Consider the following 23,657-nt stretch of genomic DNA (forward strand, 5'->3'; position numbering starts at 1 on the left):
TATGGACGTGCCTGCGTGTCGTAGGGGTAACGAGAATGCAAACGGTTCTGGCGGGCTGATTCTGATATCACCCTACCATATGAAAGGAGCGATTCGAGTTGGCAGCTCCTGCCCGTTGCATAGGGGTAGCTAGCTAGCTAGAAGACGCGTAGCTACGCCTCTTCACGACGTAGCTACGCGTCTTCACAACGCAGCTACGCCTCTTCACAGAATAGCTGCGGCCACCCGAGGTCTCGCTCTGCCTGTCGTAGTATTGCTTTTGCTATAATAATATTTGAACAATACTAATATAGCATTAAAGGTTGCTAGTAATGTGCAATAAGACGTCAAATTCTGCGTGGTCTATGGATAGTGTGTTGAGTGTGACTCAGAGTCAAAACATTTGTTGTGTTCTCTAGATATTCGATATTTGGCGTGGCGCGGTAGCGTTCAGCTACCCTGATCCGCCACCGAGCATTCAGCTGCGCCTGCTCATATTCTCTGGACGTTCCAGTGTAGAAGTCGGCACACAGACCTGCCGCATTTGGACCAATCAACATGTGTTTACCGGCCGCAAACGGTGACGGTTTACGGTGACGGATCGCGGATCGCGGATAACGTTATGCTAGGTCTTTCCATTGTCGAAGTAGTTTGAGCATGACAGTACATGCATATGAGCCATATATTAAGAAAAATAAAGACCGTCTCACTGGGCGTCTTGAAAGGGAGAAAAAATGGGCCAATTTCAGGCGAATAATCATATATTAATCTTGGCCAGCTTTCATCTGTATTATACGGGAGCGCTGTTATTGCAGCTAGGAGAAAGAAAACAAATTGGCACATCAGTGGTTTATATCAGTTACCACCGCGGGCTGAATGTACCACATGAACCGTGAGCGGTTCTCTAGAGTGTCGCAACGCTAAATAACGTATATTAACTAATGGCATTCCCAACAAGCAACTGTATTCCTTGGTGGCGTAGCGGTGGCGTAGCGGTAGAACATCCGCCTCGCATGCAAGAGGACCGGGGTTCAAATCCCGGTGCCGCGCAATTCTGCACCGGATGAAAAAAAAATCCGCGTGTCGATGGAATTGCATACACAGGTTTGGGGTGCGACCTGATGCCGGTGAACACCTCCGGCAACGCACACCCTCACCAGAACAGGAGTTGGCCACCCTGGTGCAGTAATTGGCCGCAACCTCCTATGATAAGCTCCATAAAACCCCGGCCCTCAGTCACCAGCGGCTGCGGAACAACTGACCACGGCGGCGGTCTGACCTGTGACACAGCAGGGGGTGCTAAGAAAGCCTGGCTCTGCTGGACAGGCCGCCATTGGAAACTGACCCTGGCAACGTTTAATGCTAGAACTCTAGCTAGTGAAGCTAGTTTAGCAGTGCTGTTAGAGGAACTAGAGGGCATGAAATGGGATGTCATAGGGCTTAGTGAGGTTAGGAGGCCGAATGAGGCATATACTGTACTGAAGGATGGGTACGTACTGTGTTATCGAGGTTTACCAGAGAGGCGACAAAGTAGGTCTCCTTGTCAATACGTATATAGCGGGCAATATAGATGAATTCTATAGTATTAATGAGAGGGTTGCAGGCATCGTAATTAGGCTTAATAAGCGGTATAAACTGAAGGTTGTACAGGCCTATGCACCTACATGTAGTTATGATGACCAGGCAGTTGAAAGCTTCTATGAACATGTAGAATCGGCAATGCGAAAAGTAAAGACGCAATATACTGTACTAATGGGCGACTTCAATGCCAAGGTAGGGAAAAAACAGGCAGGAGACAAGGCAGTAGGTGACTATGGCATTGGTTCTAGGAATAGCAGGGGGGAGTTACTGGTTGAGTTTGCAGAGCGCAAGAACTTACGAATCATGAATACCGTCTTCAACAAACGGAAGAACCCGAAATAGACATATGGAAAAGTCCTAACGGACAGACTAAAAATGAAATCGACTTCATAATGTGTTCAACCCCCGCCATTATGCAAGATGTAGAGGTAATCGGGAAAGTGCGATGCAGTGACCACAGGATGGTGAGGTCCCGAATTAGCCTAAATCTGAAGAAGGAACGCAACCGATTAGTAAGAAAGAAACCCATCAACGAATTAGCGGTGAGGGGGAGGGCAGAAGAGTTCAGGATCTCGCTACAGAATAGGTATTCAGCTCTAACTGAGGATGGCGACATTACCCTAGAGGCAAGGAACAATAATTTCAGAGATATCATTACTGAGTGCGCGGTAGAAGTAGGCGGTATGATAGTTAGAGAGGATACCGGTAAGCTGTCTAAGGAGACGAAAGATTTTGTTAAGAAACGCCAGAGTATGAAAGCTTCCAATCCAGCAGACCAGATCGAATTGGCCGAGATATCAAAGCTAATCAATAAGCGCAAGGTGGCCGATATAAGGAAGTATAACATGGAGAAAATTGAGCATGCTGTAAAGAACGGGGGAAGCCTTAAAGCGATAAAGAAGAAATTGGGCATAGGCAAAAACCAGATGTATGCGATAAGGGACAAGGCGGGCAACGTCATCACTAATATGGAAAAGATAGTCAAAGTAGCCGAGGAGTTCTATACAGATCTCTAAAGTAGCCAAAGTAGTCAGGACCGTAATGAGATTGGCGGTAGGGAAAAACAGTCAGACGTTCCACCAGTGACAAAGGACGAGGTCAAGAAAGCACTAGAAACTATGAAAAGGGGGAAATCAGCTGGAGAGGATCAGATAACTACAGATTTGCTGAAGGACGGGGGGGATATCGTGCTAGAAAAACTGGACACACTGTATACGCAGTGCCTGGTGTCATCGACGGTACCGGAACCATGGAAGAATGCAAACATTATCCTCATTCACAAGAAAGGGGAATCTAAGGACCTTAAAAATTACAGACCAATCAGCTTACTGTCTGTTACGTATAAGGTATTTGCTAAGGTAATCACTAATAGAATCAGGACAACTTTAGACTGCAATCAAGCAAAGGATCAAGCAGGGTTTCGGAAACGGTACTCTACTGTCGATCATATCCATACCATCAATCAGGTGATAGAAAAATGCTCGGAATACAACCAGCCCTTATACATAGCATTCATTGATTACGAAAAAGCATTTGACTCAGTTGAAACCTCGGCGGTGATGCAGGCATTGCGAAATCAGGGGGTAGACGAGCCGTACGTGAAAGTGCTGGAAGATATATATAGTGGCTGCACAGCAACCATAGTTCTGCATAAAGCAAGTAACAAAATTCCCATAAAGAAAGGTGTTAGGCAAGGAGACACAATCTCCCCAGTACTATTCACAGCTTGTTTAGAGGAAGTATTCAGAGACTTGGAATGGGAGCAGTTAGGGATAAGGGTAGATGGAGAATACCTCAGTAATCTGCGATTTGCTGATGACATTGCCTTGCTAAGCAACTTGGGGGATGAACTCCAAATAATTATTGATGAACTAGACAGGAAAAGTAGAAAGGTAGGCTTGAAAATCAATATGCAGAAGACTAAGGTAATGTTCAACTTCCTCGGGAAGGAACAGCAGTTTACATTAAGTAGCGAAATACTGGAAATAGCAGGCGAATATGTCTACTTAGGACATGTAGTAACCGCAGATCCGCACCATGAAAAGGAAATAACAAGAAGAATAAGATTGGGATGGAGCGCATTTGGCAAGCACTCGCAGATTATGACTAGCAGCTTACCGGTATCGCTCAAGAGGAAAGTATACAACAGTTGCATCTTGCCTGTACTCACCTATGGGGCTGAAACGTGGAGGCTAACCAAGAGAGTTCTACTTAAGTTGAGGACAACCCAGAGGGCTATGGAACGAAAAATGGTAGGGGTAACATTAAGAGATAGAAAGCGTGCAGAGTGGGTCAGAGAAATAACTCAAGTTACCGACATTCTAGTAAAAATTAAGAAGAAGAAATGGACATGGGCAGGACATGTAGTACGAGGAGAGGATAACCGATGGTCGCTGAGGGTAACAAACTGGATTCCAAGGGAAGGAAAGCGTAGCAGGGGGCGGCAGAAAGTTAGGTGGGCGGATGAGGTAAAAACGTTCGCAGGGGTCAAGTGGATGCAGCTAGCACAGAACCGGATTAAGTGGAGAAATATGGGAGAGGCCTTTGCCCTGCAGTGGGTATAATCAGGCTGATGATGATGATGATTCCTTGCAGACATCCTCTTCTGGTTCGATTCACAAAGCTGACATAAAACTTATCATGCTTGGAATGAAACTGATTAAATCATGATACCGAATTGAGAACAACATTCGCCACATGTCTAGGATTACACAGAAATTAATTGCGCTTGAATAAGAATGTCGAGATTTTGAGGTTTCAGATGAGATTCAAGCCCACGGATATTTGGCTGTAAACCAGACTCTCTGTCGACTAGGCTAAGTAAGGCCCGCTTATACAGTTCACAACAAGCTGCGCTTGATACGTATGCTGTGTGATAGTTAACTTAAACTTGTTTCTTACGAGTAGAGACTAATGAGCCTGTGCCTAATTAGAAAACAAGGCCGCTATCGCGTCATGCACAGAAGGCGGAGTTGTGCCTCATTATTATATTTTTGTTGTCTTCATCGATATGCTTCTGCCGGAAGTCGATCTGGCCACCTTGACGTGAAGCGGAAAGCCACTAGTACCATAAGCCAGTTCCGCGTTCGGCGGTTTGGCGTTGACGATATCTCTATCCAAACCCGTTATTCTCATGAGAGTTTTACTCAACCTTTTATTATTGCGAATCAATACTACTTTAGTTACCACATCAGCCCGTACCACCTCAGCCACGCTTGACCTTTCGCGTGATCTCGCTGCGAGACGTCATACCACCTGTGTAAAAACGGGGCCTTATCTCACGCCGTCGCCTTGCGCGGCGCATAGCCACGGCCGCGGCCTGACTCCCGCTCCTCTCACGAGGGGCGCTGCGCGCTATGTGTCGTTAGTGTGCCTCGATGGGCGGCGCTGACATCGAGGCACCCTATGTGACGTCATACCATCTGCTTAAAAACGGGGCCCCATCTCACGCCGTCACCTTGCGCGGCGCATAGCCACGGCCGCGGCTTGACTCCCGCTCTTCTCGTCAAGCCCATGAGATGCCGTCTCCAGCCTATACGCTTCGGCAGGTTGCAAAGAGAAAGCATCAGCGAGCTACGTAGACAGAAGAAGAACGAGAAGAACGGCTTTCCAAGCGACGAGCTCAAGATGCAGCAAGGCGAAAAAAACGCTCAGCGTCTTCGGCAGCAGAATCAACGGCAGAAGCAAGTGAGGAAGTTATAAGTTTGGCCGACAGTGAGGAATGTGCATCTCGTTCCAGCACTACTAGTTTGGAAAATAAAAAATAAAATAAAAGATGAAAACAAGTAGCATATGTGTGTCGTCATTCTTGTCTGTGCGTGTTTACCCATGCCAAACATAGCAGAAACATAGCACAGCCAAGAGTGTCACCATAGCCATACTAGCATAAGCCTATCCAGAGCATCACCACAAGCGGTACAATAGCAGAACCCACGTATTGCTTCGCAATTAACAGGCTTAACCAAGCTAAGCCACAGCCAATTTTTTTTCCTCAATTGTTTATGCTTTATGTGGGTGATCGTGAAATGTGCCTTTAGATTTGAGAATATTTGCTTCAAATAAAAATAAATTAACTGCCACTCCCCGGTATTCGCTTCACGAAATGGGAAAATGTGCGCGAACAGTACTTTCTCACAACCGAATAACTAGTAAAAGAACTTATGTGAATGTAAATCGAATATTTGCAAGTAGTTTCTCGGCATACACGATGCAGTCGAATCGAACAAGGCACACTTGCATTTTATTGGCACTGCATGCCTATTTCACAACAAAGACACAAATTTCAGCATATTCCACGTGATGACATGCCCCCGTAGCACACCAAATGCGCTGGAGCGTCGCAGCACAATATGTTTTTTGTCAATTTCGACATATGATAAAAGAAAAGCCTGCTTCGAGTAATGCAAGAGAGATCGACCAATAACGCGCAGGGGCCCTAAGCAAGAACCGAGAAGTTTTTTCTTCAATTACATGACATTCCTCCCCCTTCCCCAGCCACAGGCTGGGAGCAATCTCTTCCGTTGCAATATAATCCTTATCCATTTGTTCACTCGAATATCAGCGTGGTTATATGCTACTTGTGTGAATATTTGTACAAAACGAAAGTTCCGTGCTCCGTATCAGTATTCTTGCAAAACGAATACTCACGCGAAATAGTGAAGTTTATAGGCGGCGCTATAATCAGTAGACTTCAGGCGGTGTGCAGTGAGTATATTCACTTTATGGCCGCCATGTCATAATCATTGTATCAAAGTGCCACCTGCTTATGATGATCGCAAAGAAAAACTAGCGGGAAATCTGAGTTAATGAAAATGATGAGGGTAAAAATCAATCAGTCCGATATCAGGTACGCAGGCAAAGCTTGAAAGAACTGGCTGAGCTTTGTCATGTCGCCCAATTTTGAAGGGCCGCCGGGGTTGCGCAGTGGTTAGGACGTTCGACTACTGTTTCCAAGGATGCGGGATCGAATCCCAGCCTCGGCGGCCGCTTTTCGTCGGAGGTGACAAGGAAGGCGTCCGTGTGCTGTGCGATGTCAGTGCGCGTTAAATAACCCCAGGTGGTCGAAATTTCCGAAAGCCTCCACTACGCCGTCTCTCATTGCCGGAGTCCCTTTGGGACGTTTAACCCCATAAACTAAACCAAAGCAATTTTGACAGCCATATGTCGGAGCATTATATGAAGGATCCGGTATCCCACTAAAAGTCTATTTGCCACACAGAACACAGAGGTTATCCCTAAAATGAAACATGAGAATAAACCCTGTTTTTGAAACATCGATGTCACAAAAAGCTACTGCTTGCCAATTGTTTAAATCTTCTCCGCAATAGTCAGAACGTATTCAAGATGCTTCGAATAACATTGAACAGCAGCCACTGTTGTTGGTCTAGCTGACTGAATGGATTGGGTTCGTTCCAGTAAAATGCGTTGCGGGGCTAGTTGGTTAGAGACACCTCAATATGACAAGCTGCTCAATCAGGTTGGGTTCGTTACTCGAAAATTTCAAATGGCCGCACACCGGCCACTTCTATTAGTCTGATCGGTTCGCTAGAAGCTTCACATCAGAAGGCAGCGTGGCAACTGCTTTTACCATTTTTATTCCTAGTGACACTTTTATGCCTGGCTTGCTCCCTAGCTGCTTACTCTTATTTTTTGAGCTCGGTTTTCTTCTTCCTCTTTGTTTGCAGATATCGACGAATGTCAAACCGAGAAGAACAGATGTCAGCAATTCTGCATCAACACAGTGGGAAGCTTCCGCTGCGGCTGTCCTGATGGGTATAAACTAGACAGGGACGCATCATCGTGCATAGGTAACTATTATAAATGTATATTACCCTATAAAAGTTTCTATCATTTTCTTAACCGTTAGCCGTCGAGGGATTTCAATAAATATTTGCAAAGGAGTGACATATGTGCGCAGCCATTTTCAACGCATTAAACCAGCGCAAATTTTTGATGAATTAAATCCCTACGGCGGATGTTTTTTGCAACTTTATGTAATTACACTTCTAATAATTTTTATCTTCACCTAGGGTTTTTTGTGCACGGCGATATTATCATGACTCTATTTGCGCTGATTAAGTAAAAACCCCATTTGATCAGTACGCTGTTGCGGTACGCGCCACCCCCTCAGGAATGACTCTATTCGTATTACTAAGGAATTGAAAACAACAGCTCTCTTTCTGAGTAAGCGTATACACAGATAACTGCAGTTTTCATTTTTCATATGCTGTACAATTTTGTACGATTTTTTTTTTATTCTGTTGTTATTAGATTATACCCGATATGGAGCCAAGCACTTTCCCGATTCTCGAGTCTTCCTATTTCATCCCTCCTTTGACAGACTCCCAATTTTTCTTTGAAATCAGACAGGTCTTAACCGAGCAGTTATGAATTTCTCGAGATAGGCGAGAGGAAATTGGTCAGAGCCGCTACCGGTGACCTACGTACCCTAAGCTACTGAAGTCTCCCAACTTCCTCCACACCCCTTCTCTGCTCCACGCTCCCCCATCTTTCTCAATCACAAACTCCCTTGTGAAGATTAGCGCGAACACAGATGAACAAGCTACTGTGTTTGTCTGTGTTTGCGCTGTTCTTCACAAAATCCTGCACCAACTAGCCTGGTAATATTCTTTGATCCAAGCTCCCACTCCCCCTTCCTAAACTAAACCTGCTTTCTGAAGTTCGTCCCTTCCCACACACATTACCTTATGCTGAATGTTCGCGTTTGCCAACAGTCACCGCCCAGTAAGTTACGACGTTAGCATTAACGACTCCGCTCTCTGGAAGATCCAGCGTCGACGTTGAGAGCAATAACCGCGGGCATGCGTCTGCAAGCTTGCAGTTCGCGAGTGACGAGCAGGGTCAGGTACTGATTGGTCGACGGATTGTGTGACGTCACAAGAACGCGTGACAAAGGCTTAGTTGGCAAGAGGTACTGAGATAGGTCCTTTGTGATGGGAGGGTAAGATGGGACTCGACCTTACGGCCCTTGGAACCAGAGTCAGACAGGTTCCATCGAGGCCACGCAAGCGTGCTCTTACGGCTTGGTTAAACGAGAGCTTTTCAATATGTCGGGTGGTCTTTATGTAACGTAGTAACCACGTCTGAATTGATTCTGACGAGCATGAGTGAGGTAATAGAGGCACAAAGTAAAGAGGTAGTGAAGTGCAGGCAGCACCCACACGGGGAGTGCGGACGGGAGCCATTAATGCTGCATCATCTAAGTTTCCGCCCATTTCTGTCTTGCTTTCTCACTTCCTTTTCTGCCGCTCAAGCTTTTTAATAATAACTGGTGCCGAAGTTTAGATGGGAGAATACCGGACCGAGCTCATTCATCTGTCCTCAGCTCTTAACATTTATGTATCGCAGGGAAATAAAAAAAAAGAAATAAGAGAGAAAGAAACAGTTAAATAAAGGGACGATTGAACATTTGATGCTCCAAATCTGCGGAAGTATTTCATTTACCCAGGTGCTTTGCTCATTTCATTCTATGGAAAATTTTTACTATAATCCGGAGCCTCGCACATTTCAGTTTCCTCGAAGGTGACAGGGGGCGATACAGGCGGAGGTACGTCGAAGTTGGCGCGTGGGTAAGTGAGCAGCCCCTAACCTCCGGTGGTGGACTGGGATGAGGAGGTGGCTTAGGAGTAAGGCTTCAGAACAGCTGGCTTTCACATTGCGTCTTAGAATTTCGTTTTGCTATCTGATTTCGGGTCAGCTGTCGTGTGGGACGTTAGTCGGTGTAGTCCTTGTGGAGGGCGTAGATGGGTGAGTTGGTGGTGGATGGCGCTTATGAGCTGTGGATTTAGCTAAATGGATGGTATATCGGCTTCTAGAGAATACATGGTTTCCAAGTGCGTCTTGTACTTTAGACGTTTTAGCCGTCGCTTCTTCGTTCCGTTGCTACATGGACTTCTAGTAGATGTAGACCATGTCGAGGGTGCAAATGGGTGAGCTGGTTCTGGGTGGCGCTTGTAAGCGGTAGATTTTGGCGAATGGGTATAAGTATGGGCTTCTAGAGACTATCTGGTTTTATCATTTCATCGTATAATTCGGTTTAGACGTTGCTTTTTCGTTCCGCTGCTGCGTGGGCTTCTAGCCGTTGTAGTTCTGGTGGGCACGAATAGATGAGCTGATGGTGGGTGGCGCTAGTGAGCGGTACAATTTGCTGAATTTGTGGTCTATGGGCTTCTAGATAACACCTGGTTTTCTCTTTCGTCATATAATTTTGTTTAGACGCCGCTTTTTCGTTCCGCTGCTGAATGGGCTTCTAGTTGGTGTATAGTCCTTGTCGAGGGCACGGATAGGTGAGTTGTGGGAGGATGCCCTACTGAAAGACCAAAAGTTCTACGGGTCAATAACCTCATAAATTCTCATATAATCGCAAAGACTCTCATACGGTGCGCATCATTATCATAAAATATCTTAAATAAGTTATAATGTACAAGAAACTGTGAGACGTTATGCAATTATATGTTACTTGTATGGCATTTCTTATGCGAATTAAGTGAGATTGTGTGACAAAATGTGAGGTTATTGCCTCATACAATTTTTTCATTAGGGTCGACGCTTGTTAGCGGTAGATTTATGCGGAGGCGTGAAACTTCTATGAAACTTCTGGAAGGTACAGAGTGCGAAATTGCAATAAGAACGCATTAGGTGGCACTTCGCTAACAGGGGTTCTCCCCAGCCATGCTGAAGACCGCATTTCACCACGCACTTGCGTTCATGCTCCGTGGGTAGAAAGGTGCAATCAATTGAGAGCACAATATTAGAGTAAGTACATAACAAACCATTGTAATAATCCTCCAGACATCGATACAATTTAAAGCACTACCGCTGCCACTGGCTGAGTTCTGTGGAATTGCGCGCGTTCAAGGTAGAGCTAAGAGCACTCGCTGCCCGAATAGCATGTCTAAGAGTTAAATACAGGGGGTTTACATGAGACCGACAAAGTCGGGTCGGGGAGGCCTGTCGGGCTAAAAACCGGCTATCGGGCTCATGTATACGCTAGGGGGTCGAGCTAAAGGACCGTCGGGTCGGGTCCCGCCAGCCCGACTGCAGGGGGTGGGTTGGCTCGACCCTACCCGATGGGCGAGGGGCATGTATACTCTGACGCGTCGGGCAGGCACCTCCTCTCTTGCCTCCTTGCTGGTCGGGGACGGGACCGTGAGCTGTTCGTCTGAACATTCCTCCTTTTCCTCCTCTCCTGCCTGCGCCTGGTTCTCTTGCTCGACGCACGGTGTAGCAGCGATCTTTGCCCGACAGAAACGAGCTCATGTAAACCCGGACGGGTCGGGCTGGCTCAGCTCGACAACCGGCTCCCCCCTACCCGACCCGCTTGCGTCGGGCTCATGTATACAAGGCTATAGTGGGTAACAACTTGAAGAAGGGCAAGAGATGCACAGAGCACACATCGATGAACAAGGTCGCACTTCGATGGCTCATCCCGCCAGACTGCAATGGCCAGCGGCGATGGAGAAGAGGGCCCCAATTATTGCCTCCCCGCTCCTCTCTTCCTAGACTCAAGCAGACAACCCCTGGGCAAAGGCCAGCAAACCGGGAGGGGTATACACACGAACCTTGTTTCTGCCTGTGTCAATGCGCAACCACTGACTATAGGCTACTTCGGCCTCACGTCAAAGCAGCAATCCCCTACACCATTTGTGGGTGACTCAATGCGGAGTACTCGAGAACAAAATGGAAAAAAAGGAAAGGGGGATAACTAACCTCTGTTCTCTGGAAACATTCGATTCGGTAGGGACAAGCACAACGACTGGCTACTTTCATTTCGCAAAAATTAGTGGATAGTAAGAGTGGTACTAATGACCGCAAGCTCTAGTCACTCACGATACCATATCCTTACAAGGTTCATGGTGGCTGGTTCCTGTTTAGGCTGGATGCGTCACTTCAACAGACCTCATATTTCCAGAGTTATCACAGTACGAATGCTTTTGGACTAAAAATTGTGGAGGACACTTAGAGGGCGTAGTTGCACTCTTTGAAACAAACGCCTCTTATGCTTTTACACGGCTACGCGCGATTCTTTCCTTTCAGATATAAACGAATGCGCAGCTAATAACGGAGGATGCATGGAGTACTGCGAGAACACTGTAGGCTCCTTTTTTTGCCGCTGCCAAACCTACGGCCATGACCTGCACTCAGATGGAAAAACCTGTATACGTAAGTTAAATGCAATCCAAAAAACAGAAAGGGAGCATGGAAGCATGCTTCCATGCTCCAGTCATGTAAAACAATCTTCACAATCTACGAATGATGTAATATAAAATGTTCACCTTAATGCCATCCAAGGCGAAAATAAGGCGATACCGTAAAGTTAAATTGGACATCTGTGTGGAACAAAGAGTAATAGCAGAAGAAATCTCTTCCGTATACAAAGACATGTTAAAGTGTACATTTGTTCTAAAGGAATAATGCGAAATAAAGCAAAGCCACCTGTTTACAACTTAGTAGCTGCCTTATAGACTTTTGTCCGAAGTTGAAAACAGTACGCTTGAATGGCAGTATTGCGTTTTGGCCGTGTCGTGCAGTAGACTTCTTGGTAAATTTTAATGAAAGCGACCTGCAACAATGTCAGTTCACCTAAGCGCTAGAGTGAGGCAACTTTGTACATCGAGTTCTTCTTTTTTTCTTCTTGCAGCGTACCTTCGCAACCGACTCAATTACTGCGAAATAAATAACGGCGGATGCTCACACACCTGTCACTCAGGCAACGGGGCTGCTATCTGCTCTTGTCCTAATGGATTCAGACTTTCTCACGATGGGAAAACATGTCAAGGTATCTGCTCTTGTCTGGGCTCCTTATTTTAGACACCACCCAAACATCGCAATCGCAGCAGAACAGGGACATTCTTTTTCCATGTTTGAGGGCGAGAGAGAGAGAGATAGAATATGCTTTTATTAAATATAATGATTATCAAGTCGGGCCTCCTAGTCCATGGCTCCGCGGGTGGCAGCTGACTCGTGAACAAGCTCGATGATCCAGGCTTTCTGGTCCAGGTTATCACTGCTCAGGGCCGCCTCTCACTGATCTTGTGTCGAGTGTGGCACTTCTAATTTTTTTTCAGGTCTGTCCTGGCATTCCTAAGAGATATGCTCGAGTATGGGGCCTGCCCCGCACTAAGAATAGGAACTTGGTCATTGTTTTGTACTGACTTTCTTTAAAATATGAAGACTAACAAATAATGTGTTGGTTCCTTTCTTCCTCCAGTTTATTGCGCCTGAGGAGCATATTTTTTTGTGCGGTGGTGAAAGATTTCTTCTTTCCAGCCTTCCTTTTATAGTGTTTTTATTTCTCTTGCGTCTCCCCAGAACAAACACCAAACAAAAATTGCTTCGAAGTCCCCTGAGCTGAAAAACAACCATACTCCTAACACACCAACACTCTTTTAAATTGAACTCCTGCTTTAATCACTACTAACACAGGTATAATGGCTCTAAAATTCTGAATCCAATACCGGGGATTCAATAAACATTACTCCGCTGCGCCACATATTTAACACTTATTACGGTGAAATAAAACCGTTTTTTTGTGTGACATCGTGCAAAAATTGAGAAATTAACTTTTCCAATAAAATTATCTTATTCATTCGCGCAAACATAGCCGCACATAATCACTTCCCCTATAATTCAGCTCATATTGGTAGAATGAAGAATTAGCAGATAATATTTGCATGAAGATGAGCACTTTAATTATCTTCATTTTCATTTCTCTCATCTAATTTAAGCAACGTTTCGACAAGGGAAGTTGTATTTGTCTGATTCCCCTTGGTGGAGCATCAGTTTGGCTAGAAAACTGATGCTCCACCTCAACCCTTCTTCAGTTCTCTTTCCTGCAGCCATCTTCTTCCGCTTGTTCTGATCTGGTTCTTCAACAATGTATTTAGTCCCTTTTTCGCAAGTGTGTTAATATCCTGTCTGCACAATTGCCGTATTTTGTTCTCCAACATATCACCACTGCAAAACGCTTCCTCACGGCTATATTCCACAAACCTCGGTCTCAGCTTCGGCGTGTAGAAGGTCTGGTTCCAGGCACGAATAACCTAGAACGATCGCAGTGTTGATTTGAATTATGTTAGGATTGATGCAGTTTATTTCTGGCAGTCTTTTTCTTGCACCTCTCAAAATCAAGCCTGTACATCTAAATCTATATAACGTCAAATCTATACATATGTGTATGTAAAGGCAGATTTTTCTTGATCCGTTTTTTAAGCTAAGTCGGCGAGTTCTGTAGAGGTAAAGAGCACTGCAATGCAAAGGGCTTGTTTAAAATAGGACCGAATTAAAAATTTATTATGTCCAACTAATTAACACTTGTTTGGGTTCTAGAGCTCAAACCTATATTAAGAAATTCATAGTCGCCAACATCGAAGTTGAGGCCAGTATTTATATTCCGCAGTCATCGCCGTAGCTAGAGAACCTGAACGTCAGAAATGCGCTTTTGCAATTTCTTGAATTTCGCTTGACCATGTTGCATATTGCACACACGGGGTCTCCGATTCAAACTAAAACGGATACGAAGCTCAGATTTTAGCTCAGGTTTTGTTTACTAGCGCTTCGCAGCGGCGCGCGCCTTCGCCTGGAACCGCTTCAAAGTCTTCTACGTGATAAAGCGCATGAACTGCCCCTGTGTTTCGCGCGTAGTAAGTTCGAACTGCGTTTCGTTTCCAACAGCGTTTATTTCTTAGTGTGCATAGACGAAGCGCACAAACACTTTTGCATTGGGTAGGCGAGTTGCGAATCACGGTTATGGTCTTGATATAGGGAGACGCACTGTGTTCGGATGGAGCTAAGGGTGAACATCGCGACCGTTCAGAACTTAATGATAATCTTGAGATCTTCGATCACTTCTCCTTGTGCCTATTTGTATTACAAACTTGACACAATGGATACTGAGGAGCGATGTCATCAGAAGCTACTGCTCAGCGCACTGATTCACGCAGAAATGTTTCTCTCGATAACTTATTTTATTAAGCGACTAAAATGTAAGTAAACTATATGAACGTTGTATTCGTATTTGAAGGTTTACGACATTCTTCAAGCAAACCTGATTTATTGACACTTCTCGATGATACTGTTAGTTCAGAAACAAGCCTACATTAAGCTAAGTGCTCCATTTACATATTTACACTTGCGTTTTTGACGTTTTGTAATATGGCAAGATTATTTTCCTTTGAGGACTATCGCGAAGCTTTTTAATCACATTTATCCATGCACAGATATCGATGAGTGCTCGATAGGTCGCAGAAAATGCCAGCACCGCTGCGTCAACCTTCGTGGATCATACAGGTGCGAATGTGCCCAAGGATATTTCCCTCACGGCCAGGGAGGCAACCTCTGCAGAGGTACGGACGAATTTATTATGCTCTGTTAATTATTGTTGCCTGAAATAATAAGAGTTCTGAACGGCTCCAAGCGCACAATGCGTTGAACTATATGGAAGCGCCATCACCACCAAAATGGCAGCGACACTATTTACTTCGTGTGTGCAAACGCCATTGTAGAGGGCGTTGGCAGCTGAATCCCTCCAGCGATTTTGTGTGTGTGTGTGTGTGTGTGTGTGTGTGTGTGTGTGTGTGTGTGTGTGTGTGTGTGTGTGTGTGTGTGTGTGTGTGTGTGTGTGTGTGTGTGTGTGTGTGTGTGTGTGTGTGTGTGTGTGTGTGTGTGTGTGTGTGTGTGTGTGTGTGTGTGTGTGTGTGTGTGTGTGTGTGTGTGTGTGTGTGTGTGTGTGTGTGTGTGTGTGTGTGTGTGTGTGTGTGTGTGTGTGTGTGTGTGTGTGTGTGTGTGTGTGTGTGTGTGTGTGTGTGTGTGTGTGTGTGTGTGTGTGTGTGTGTGTGTGTGTGTGTGTGTGTGTGTGTGTGTGTGTGTGTGTGTGTGTGTGTGTGTGTGTGTGTGTGTGTGTGTGTGTGTGTGTGTGTGTGTGTGTGTGTGTGTGTGTGTGTGTGTGTGTGTGTGTGTGTGTGTGTGTGTGTGTGTGTGTGTGTGTGTGTGTGTGTGTGTGTGTGTGTGTGTGTGTGTGTGTGTGTGTGTGTGTGTGTGTGTGTGTGTGTGTGTGTGTGTGTGTGTGTGTGTGTGTGTGTGTGTGTGTGTGTGTGTGTGTGTGTGTGTGTGTGTGTGTGTGTGTGTGTGTGTGTGTGTGTGTGTGTGTGTGTGTGTGTGTGTGTGTGTGTGTGTGTGTGTGTGTGTGTGTGTGTGTGTGTGTGTGTGTGTGTGTGTGTGTGTGTGTGTGTGTGTGTGTGTGTGTGTGTGTGTGTGTGTGCGCGTGCGTGTGTGTGTTAGTTGACCTTAACAAAAAAAGAATTAAAAAGAATTGAAACAATCACCCGAAGTGTGCGGCGAATGAAAGCAGTCAGTTTCTCCTTAAATGTAGAATCATAAAATGCTCTCAAAATATACCTTTGACATATTGTTTTCGGATGTGTTCACAGCACGTGCCGCAGTCGCGCTACCCTCTAAGCGGCAAAGGCGACAGTGGTGATGAATGCGAGGGAGTGAGAAGTCATCAACTTTGATGTCTGCGATTGCAGCACCAGGGCTCTGAGAAAAATCTTGCGCATGCCCTCTGCTTTTAACACCCGCCTTCAAGCATCGCCAACCTCGAGTGCTGGAGTGCGAAATTCGCGCCTCATACGAAGTCTACAGCGTTTTCCCTAACACCATAACCCACTCCTCATCATCACCAAAGTAACATCCGACATTAACGGAATAACAAAACAGAATTATGCAAAAACACGGGTACAAAAGGCTCTAGATGTCGAGGAAAAGAAACTAGAGGTTTAAAGATGCATCGCTTTCCACAGGCAGTGAAAATCTTTCACGAAAGCATAGCGGCGCACCAGGCTGACTCATATTTGTTTTAGTGCGTGCTTAAAATTAGAGCATGATCGACAGAAAGGCCCTGATATTTCAAAAATGCAAGACTAAAAATCGCCAGTAGTTCTTACAAAGCAAGTTTTACAGCACCTCTAACATACGGTAAAACAAGTCAAAGACACGTTGACAGGTGCTTTTTGTCCCTTTTTCCAAACACAGATGTCGACGAGTGCCAAAACCACAATTTTGGCTGTGCCCACAAATGCGTAAACACGCCTGGATCGGCGTACTGCGAATGTCAAAAAGGGTACGATCGTCAAAACGACGGAAAAAGCTGCGCAGGTGAATGCGAACCCTATATATACCTTGTCTGCTGTCATCAGATGCTAACATCGAACGCATAACATTTTTTTTTTTTCAATTAGTAAAATCTTGTTTGTTCTCCCTGACCGAAACCTTTATGGGCATATGCACAGTCGTCTCTGGGAATTTGCATTAACTGCATTAAACTGCATTAACTACATTAACTGCATTAAAAAGCAAGTGTTCTGCATGGAGACTTTGCTTGCGCTCCCCCCCCCCCCCTCAAAAAAAAAGAAAAAGAAAAAGACCGACTAAACCACTATAGGACAGGCAATAGTGAACGTTCTTACAAATGGCATAGTCCAACCTGGATGCACAAAATCGAAGGCGATCTCAAAATGGTTTGATTTATCGATAATTCTATATATATAAAAAAAGTTGCAATACTTAAGCGTGCAAAGCGCACTACGCGATGGCTGTCGCCAAGTTTTAGGTAGGTACTCTTTGTCGCTTGACAGTGATGGGGCGTGAAAAACGATTGCGAGAGACTGAAGGCCACCCCCAAGCACTCTCCACATGCACCGCTTAAAAGATTTCAAAGGAAGGAAGATGCCTGAGTAGGCATACCCGATCTGTTTCACCGCAGGTAAAGGAATCGAAGAGTTCCGTCAAGGGAAGTATCACTTAGGCGCGCAGCAAGCGGTTCGATATGTCGAACGACCGTATATAAATACATTTCGATGTACAGCGCGACTTTCTGAAATTTATGCCCAGGTTTTTCAGGAGAATAATGACCATGCGGCCTTTAGCCAATAATTCGAAATATCCGCATTCGATACGCTCCGGATCAGTTATAATAGAACATTTTAGGCGAGTTGGTTACATACATTCATTATTAGAGCGCAAAGACGAACGGGACAAGAAGAGGACACAACAGCGCTGTTGTGTCCTCTTCTTGTCCCGTCCGTCTTTGCGCTGTAATAATGAATGGACCAGATCAGTTGCCTAACTACGTTGGCGGCGCGGCGCAGGAGCCGCCTGAGAAGCTGACCGTAGGGATCACCGTAATATACGTTGCCATGAACAGCTCCTTCGTTAATGTCTGCTTCGAACACGAATACTTGGTCGCTAATTCCGCTATCGGCTCCTTACAGCGAAACAGGAGATACACAGGGAGTGCCCCGGAGGTTGTGTGAACACTCAAAGACGCTACGAGAGCGCCAAGAATAACACGTACGAAGGCCCTCACTACATCGACGCTGTGGATAGCACAGAAGGATCCGGCGATGAGCAAACAACGCCCTTTCAGTACGATGGAGGAATGTTCCCTGTTCATGACACAACGTGTCCGGACGGTTACGAATTGACAAACGATGGCTGCAAAGGTAAGGCCTAATCGCACCGATAGTTAATGAGAAGGGAGGGAAATGTGTGCAGATATTGAAAGAGATAAACTGCTCGTGTGACTTTTTTGTAATCGTCAGATTCCTATTAGTATGTATTAAGCAGGCACAAGCAATGTAAAAAGAACCTCGTGAACGTGTCCCATTGCGGGCAAGCTGCGCACCAGTCAATAATACTGTTTTGGCACAGTATTACCGTATGCTGCAGCGTATACTGCCATGTCGTGGCCAGCACCAAAACATCGCATGCGTTGTAGGTGGCTGGCGCGATACGTTGTTCAATATTACGCTTTGCTAAAACGTACTATTGGTAACGAGCACGGCCTCATTCAAGCCGGCCATTGCCTCTTTTTACTACGGCACAAATTACAAAACTATTCTCTCCAATTTTCGGAGTCGAAGCGTGCGCAAAAACGAGCCCTTCGGCGTGCGCTTCCTTCCCTGAGTTGTCACACGACAAATGTAAACGCAAAAGAGCGCGCCTTCTATATATATATATATATATATATATATATATATAGGAGGCAATATGGCGTCACCGAATCTTACGCATTGTAAGCACTGCTGAAGAGCACCAGTTCTGTTTGTTTTATCCCCAGATTGCGCGGCCAGCACTGAAGTACTTTCCTATTCCGCGTGATGGGTGGCATGTGGCCAATCCTTTAGTAATAATCATCACTGTCCAGCTGTTACATTTCCGTCATATCTCGTATTCCCACCGCATTGCAGTGTTAAATTAAGCTGAGATAATATTGACAGAGTACTGCTACGTTTCTTCGTTACAGATGAACTTGTGTAATAGTCACTTGTAAGTTTCTTACTCCAGTTTTCATGAAAGCGTTTTTTTTTTTCTCTCTACTTTGTTTTCAGACATCGATGAATGCTCCAAATCGCTTTGTAGGTATAACTGCGAAAATACACCAGGGAGCTACCGATGCTCGTGTCCAGCTGGCTACAAACTGCACCCTGACCGGAAAGATTGCATTGGTGAAGCATCGTTGTTCTACTTTGTCTATATATATTCTTTGAATGTGTTTGTTTGTTTATTTATTAATATAAACCAACAGTGCTAATTGCCTCTATGCTCAGAAAATTGGCGTTGGCGTTGTGATCGAAAAATCACGAGAATTCCGCTGGCGGGCGGTAACTGGCAGCTGACATTGCCGAGTACTAAATGGACGTAGATTTGCCTGACATTTTTTTTTCTCGAATTCACAATCCAAAGGGTCTGCGAGCTTTACAAAAGCGTTGTACAAACACGCCACAGTCTCATAGGACCATTCTGGAAATGCCAAACGCAGTCTCATGCATTGAATTACCCATGCGTGTCAAGGCCTTTTAGTGCCAGAGTCTCCCGCACACACTACACATGTGTCCAAACGAATTGTTCACGAAGTTAGCTTAAAATGTCTGGGTCGCAGATGCACTTTCGGAAACTAGAATATTGTGATCATTCACGCGACGGGCCTTCACATCCTCTTCTGTTGGTTCCCGTTGACTGACGTTTTCCATACGTTCCATCTCGGCGCATATGCGCTGTCACTTACGTTCGGCAGTCTGGGATCTTCGTTTGCCAAGCCGTTCCTCTCTCTTTTCGGGCGTCTCCGCTGCTCTCTTCCCCTTGACAAAGAAATAGGATACGCAAAAGGGACGATCGCTTAAGAAGAGAACACAAGACAGGCGCAGACTTCAACTAAATGTTATTGAAACCACACGCATCTTTATATACATTGTCCTCGCACAGGCGCAACGAAGGATCAGAAGCAGTGGCAAAGGCAACTGATAAACTATGTAGATGTACGGGAGGTATTTAAACAGTGGCGTCGAGAAAACACTCCTTCGGTACAGTTGATAGAAGTGTCACTAATGCAATCAGGCCCCGTTTTCCTGATATGGTAAGCCTCCAGGAGTTCCCTTGCCCTCACATCTTTACACAAGCTAATAATTTGTACTTTGCTAAGTAATGGCCGTCAAGGATGGCCGTCAAGGATGGCTAGAACAGTGGTTAGGTAGGTTGGCACCCCAGTTATTAATAACTGATCTTTCGTGCTCACCAAGCCGTACATTATTACAGCGACCAGTTTGCCCTATGTAGACTTTTGCCGCACCGCATACCGTAACCAGTCTTTATCGTAAAACGTAGCAAATTACCTAACATATAGGCAGCAAATAATATACGTACAGAAGACACCTCACGGAATCAGTTATTATCTGTCATGTGCATTTCCGAATTATTCTGGTGTCATTTTAAATAGGTTTGATCTATTGTAATCCAAGTTTGTCTTATTATTTATGTTCGCTTTTGTTTTGTGCGTGGTCAGCGTTGTTTTCTTGTCCTTTTCTAATCTTTTATAGGGCTATTATGCTTAACTTAAGCACGATGTACGCGAACATAATGCTGTCGATGCATATTTGAGGCACTGGGTGCTACTTTAATTTGTATTATTCGACATTTTTGTATCATTCGACATTTGTATTATTCGACATTCGAAACTGAAACTTTCAGTTTCAGTTTCGAATGTCGAAACGTCACCTATTCGAAACTGAAACTTTCAGTTTCAGTTTCGAATAGGTGAAAAGATGCTTATATTATGAAAACTTTTATCGGTGCTTCTATGTGCCTCATTTTACTCCCTATTTCATGCTTTACTGCTCGGTTCAATAAACTACTTGGATTACTATAGTTATTGCAACTTTGCGCTCCCGCTGGGCTATTTATGATTTCTTACCATTGCACTGCTGCGTCTTCCTGTTTTCAAGACATTGACGAATGCTCAGAGGGACTTGCGAGCTGCCCTTACCAATGCCAAAACACTCCTGGAAGCTACAGGTGCACTTGCCCTGTAGGCCACAAAGCACGTGACCTCAATGGCACCGAGTGCTATGGTGAGTCCCCTTCTACTCACCTAGCTGTTTTTCGTTTCTTTCTGGCAGTCACCCTGGCGACACAGTCCTGCACTTGTCATTCTACATCGGTGAGACATTCCACGCTGTCACAACAAATTCAATGCCCCTAAAGCAACCTTAGGTGAAACGACTACCTCACAATCTTTTCGGCCTACTCTCATCTTGTCTATACATCTCTCACGTGTTGGAATCGGCGTAGACACAGCGCTCATCAATAGAAGCCGTCTCGGCTTTCGGTTAACCATACATCACCATATTGCGTTACCCCTTCTACTAACTTTTTTTCGAAATGTGCACATAAACGCACTGACTATTTTTTTTTTTTCGCCTCATACTGTATGAGCTTGTCAGATACTTGCTTCTTGTGACGCTCTGAAACTTGTCCGACAGAGGGATATATTGCAATGAAACACGCTGAGGGATTCAAGCGTTTTACGGGCGCGGCCTAGGCGAAATCATAAATGTTCGTGGGCACAAGTACAAAGACGAGCTAAGTACGACATGCATTCCGATTCTTCTTTGCGCTTGAACCGCTACTATCATTTTTTTTTCTCCAAGAAATGCTAAAAAATGAAATGGCACAAAGACTAATTCCAAATTCGATGAACACTGGACCGTCACGGAATCAAAATCTTTGCTCCTAACACAAAAAAGAAACACGAACTAGAACAGTAGTCATCGTAGACGAGTAAGCTCAGTGAAATGTTATACGTAAATAGCAGCGTTGTAAGCATCATGTGTCGGTACACGAGTGATACAAGTTTTTGTATAAGAGTACGCTCTCTGCGCTGAACCACAAATTAGGTATACTATGTTCCCGTTCCGCCTAATTTGCAGGCTCATTGAGACTCAAAGTTTATAGTGAGGTACTTTTTGTAAAGAAACCGTCTTCGACACTCCTCGCTAACAAGAATGTAACTGAGGTTCAATCGTAGGAGTCACGAGGTTTGTGACGGTCATTTGTAGCGCTCAGTTAGTTTAACATCCCAACCCTTGAAATATGTTTACTTCCCCGCAGATATCGACGAGTGCACACAAAAGCCTCCTCCTTGTGCTCATGGTTGCGAAAACACTCCCGGAAGCTATAAGTGTTCGTGCCCTCCGGGCTTTAGACTGCGGGGAAACCAGAACCAGTGCGAAGGTAAGGTGTGTTTTATGTTTCAGCTACACTCTCACATATCATGCAAATAGCCAGCAGATTTACCGTTTTACAATATACAGCTGGTTTAGCCGAAGGCTTTCCGCAATTTCCTAAAGTTGGATTTTGGAGCTAGAAAACTGCTTTTTTCAGCATAGTATTATCAATGTTGGCGTGCTGCGTTTGAACAACACTAAATAACTAGCACGCTGGTTAACGAATGTTACATAATTAACTTTTTCCCCTATTACTGTTAGGATCTTATTTATGAAAGGCTTGGCCGTAAGTAATACTTACCTTAGCTCTTAAATTTCGAAATGGCCCATCGTCATCCCTGAACCTCAACCTTGCTTGAACCTTGAGGAATATCGGAGGCCTACTCGGGCGTAGCGGCGAACTTGTACTTGCTCGCCTAATTTTCGCTCGCTAGCCGCTCCCATCCAGGCGTTGAGCGATACAGTAAGAGACGATGGGATAGGCTCACCGTTGTGTGCTGTGCGCACGGAGCCGTCGGGTTTTCCTGTAACTCGAGTAGGGCCCCGAAATTCCGCTCACTGAAGAAGCAACTAGAATAGTGTTTCCGAAAATCTAAGCACGCCTTAGATATTACTTACGATGGCCCTCAATCGTTTCAATAAGTAGTCTAACAGTAATAAATAAAACTTCTCTGCGCAATATTAATTAACCACCCTCTTTGCTTACGTATAATTACTGCATTCTGATGCCCGCCATCACTGGCAATGTTGTGCTTAAAAAAGCGGTCTTCGAACTAAACTGTTTTTAGAACTGGGGAAAGTATTACGTTTAAAATTCTGTATAGGGATTCTTGGGCAAATTAGAAGTGGGACTATAAAAATACTACCACCAGCATGGTGACAATGCAGCGCCAATACAATCTTATCTTTCAAATACAAGGAATGTTTGTGAAACGTAATCTGCTTAGCCACATCTCACTCACCTAATGTAGTTCTTTTCTTTTTTTTTTTTTTTTTGCTTGCTTGCTTGCTTGCTTGCTTGCGTGAATAAAGAACCGTTCTTAACAGTAAATTCATAGAAGGGACATTGTCATGTATATTGCTGTTTTGTCTAATCATGTCCTGTCTGGTAATTTGAGTCGTATAAGTTATCAATTGAAATACTAATTATATAAGTCTAACTACGCTCGATCAGTGTTGTCGTCATTGAGCTCTGACAACCCCAGATGTTTTACTTCGGTTTCAGAGCTTCACTCGAAGCAGAAACCCCCAGATAGTAAGCTGCCCTATTATCTCCCTCTCTCTCTTTCTCTCTCTCTTTGTAGCACGTGCTCTTTTTATCTCTCGTGTAAAGCACTTACTATATATGTAGGAACCACATCGTGACTATCATGTTAATCAATATACTTGAACATATCGTCTCTTAGAACTGTATGTTGCAGTGTTAGGCGCCCTTCGTTTTTGAAAATGAAACTCAACAATAAAGCTCGTTCACACTTGCGACTCGCGGAGGTCGTGCGAGCATTTTGGTCGAAAAGC

At 44.9% G+C, this 23,657-nt stretch overlaps 1 protein-coding gene across 1 annotated transcript in view; it reads left to right on the forward strand.

The window, feature by feature from the left end:
* Positions 1-23,657, forward strand: part of LOC146191564 (uncharacterized) — a 107,414-nt gene that overhangs the window by 18,358 nt on the left and 65,399 nt on the right. The window contains exons 5-13 of the mRNA XM_084602072.1: positions 7,245-7,367; positions 11,617-11,742; positions 12,221-12,358; positions 14,799-14,924; positions 16,612-16,734; positions 17,850-18,080; positions 18,969-19,085; positions 20,859-20,984; positions 22,024-22,146. Of these exons, the coding sequence (XP_084458198.1) occupies positions 7,245-7,367; positions 11,617-11,742; positions 12,221-12,358; positions 14,799-14,924; positions 16,612-16,734; positions 17,850-18,080; positions 18,969-19,085; positions 20,859-20,984; positions 22,024-22,146 (1,233 nt within the window). The remainder of the gene's footprint in view (positions 1-7,244; positions 7,368-11,616; positions 11,743-12,220; positions 12,359-14,798; positions 14,925-16,611; positions 16,735-17,849; positions 18,081-18,968; positions 19,086-20,858; positions 20,985-22,023; positions 22,147-23,657) is intronic.

This window comes from Amblyomma maculatum, chromosome 4 (assembly GCF_055883805.1).
Source record: "Amblyomma maculatum isolate TAMU_Amacu chromosome 4, ASM5588380v1, whole genome shotgun sequence".
In the NCBI taxonomy this organism is placed as follows: domain Eukaryota; kingdom Metazoa; phylum Arthropoda; class Arachnida; order Ixodida; family Ixodidae; genus Amblyomma; species Amblyomma maculatum.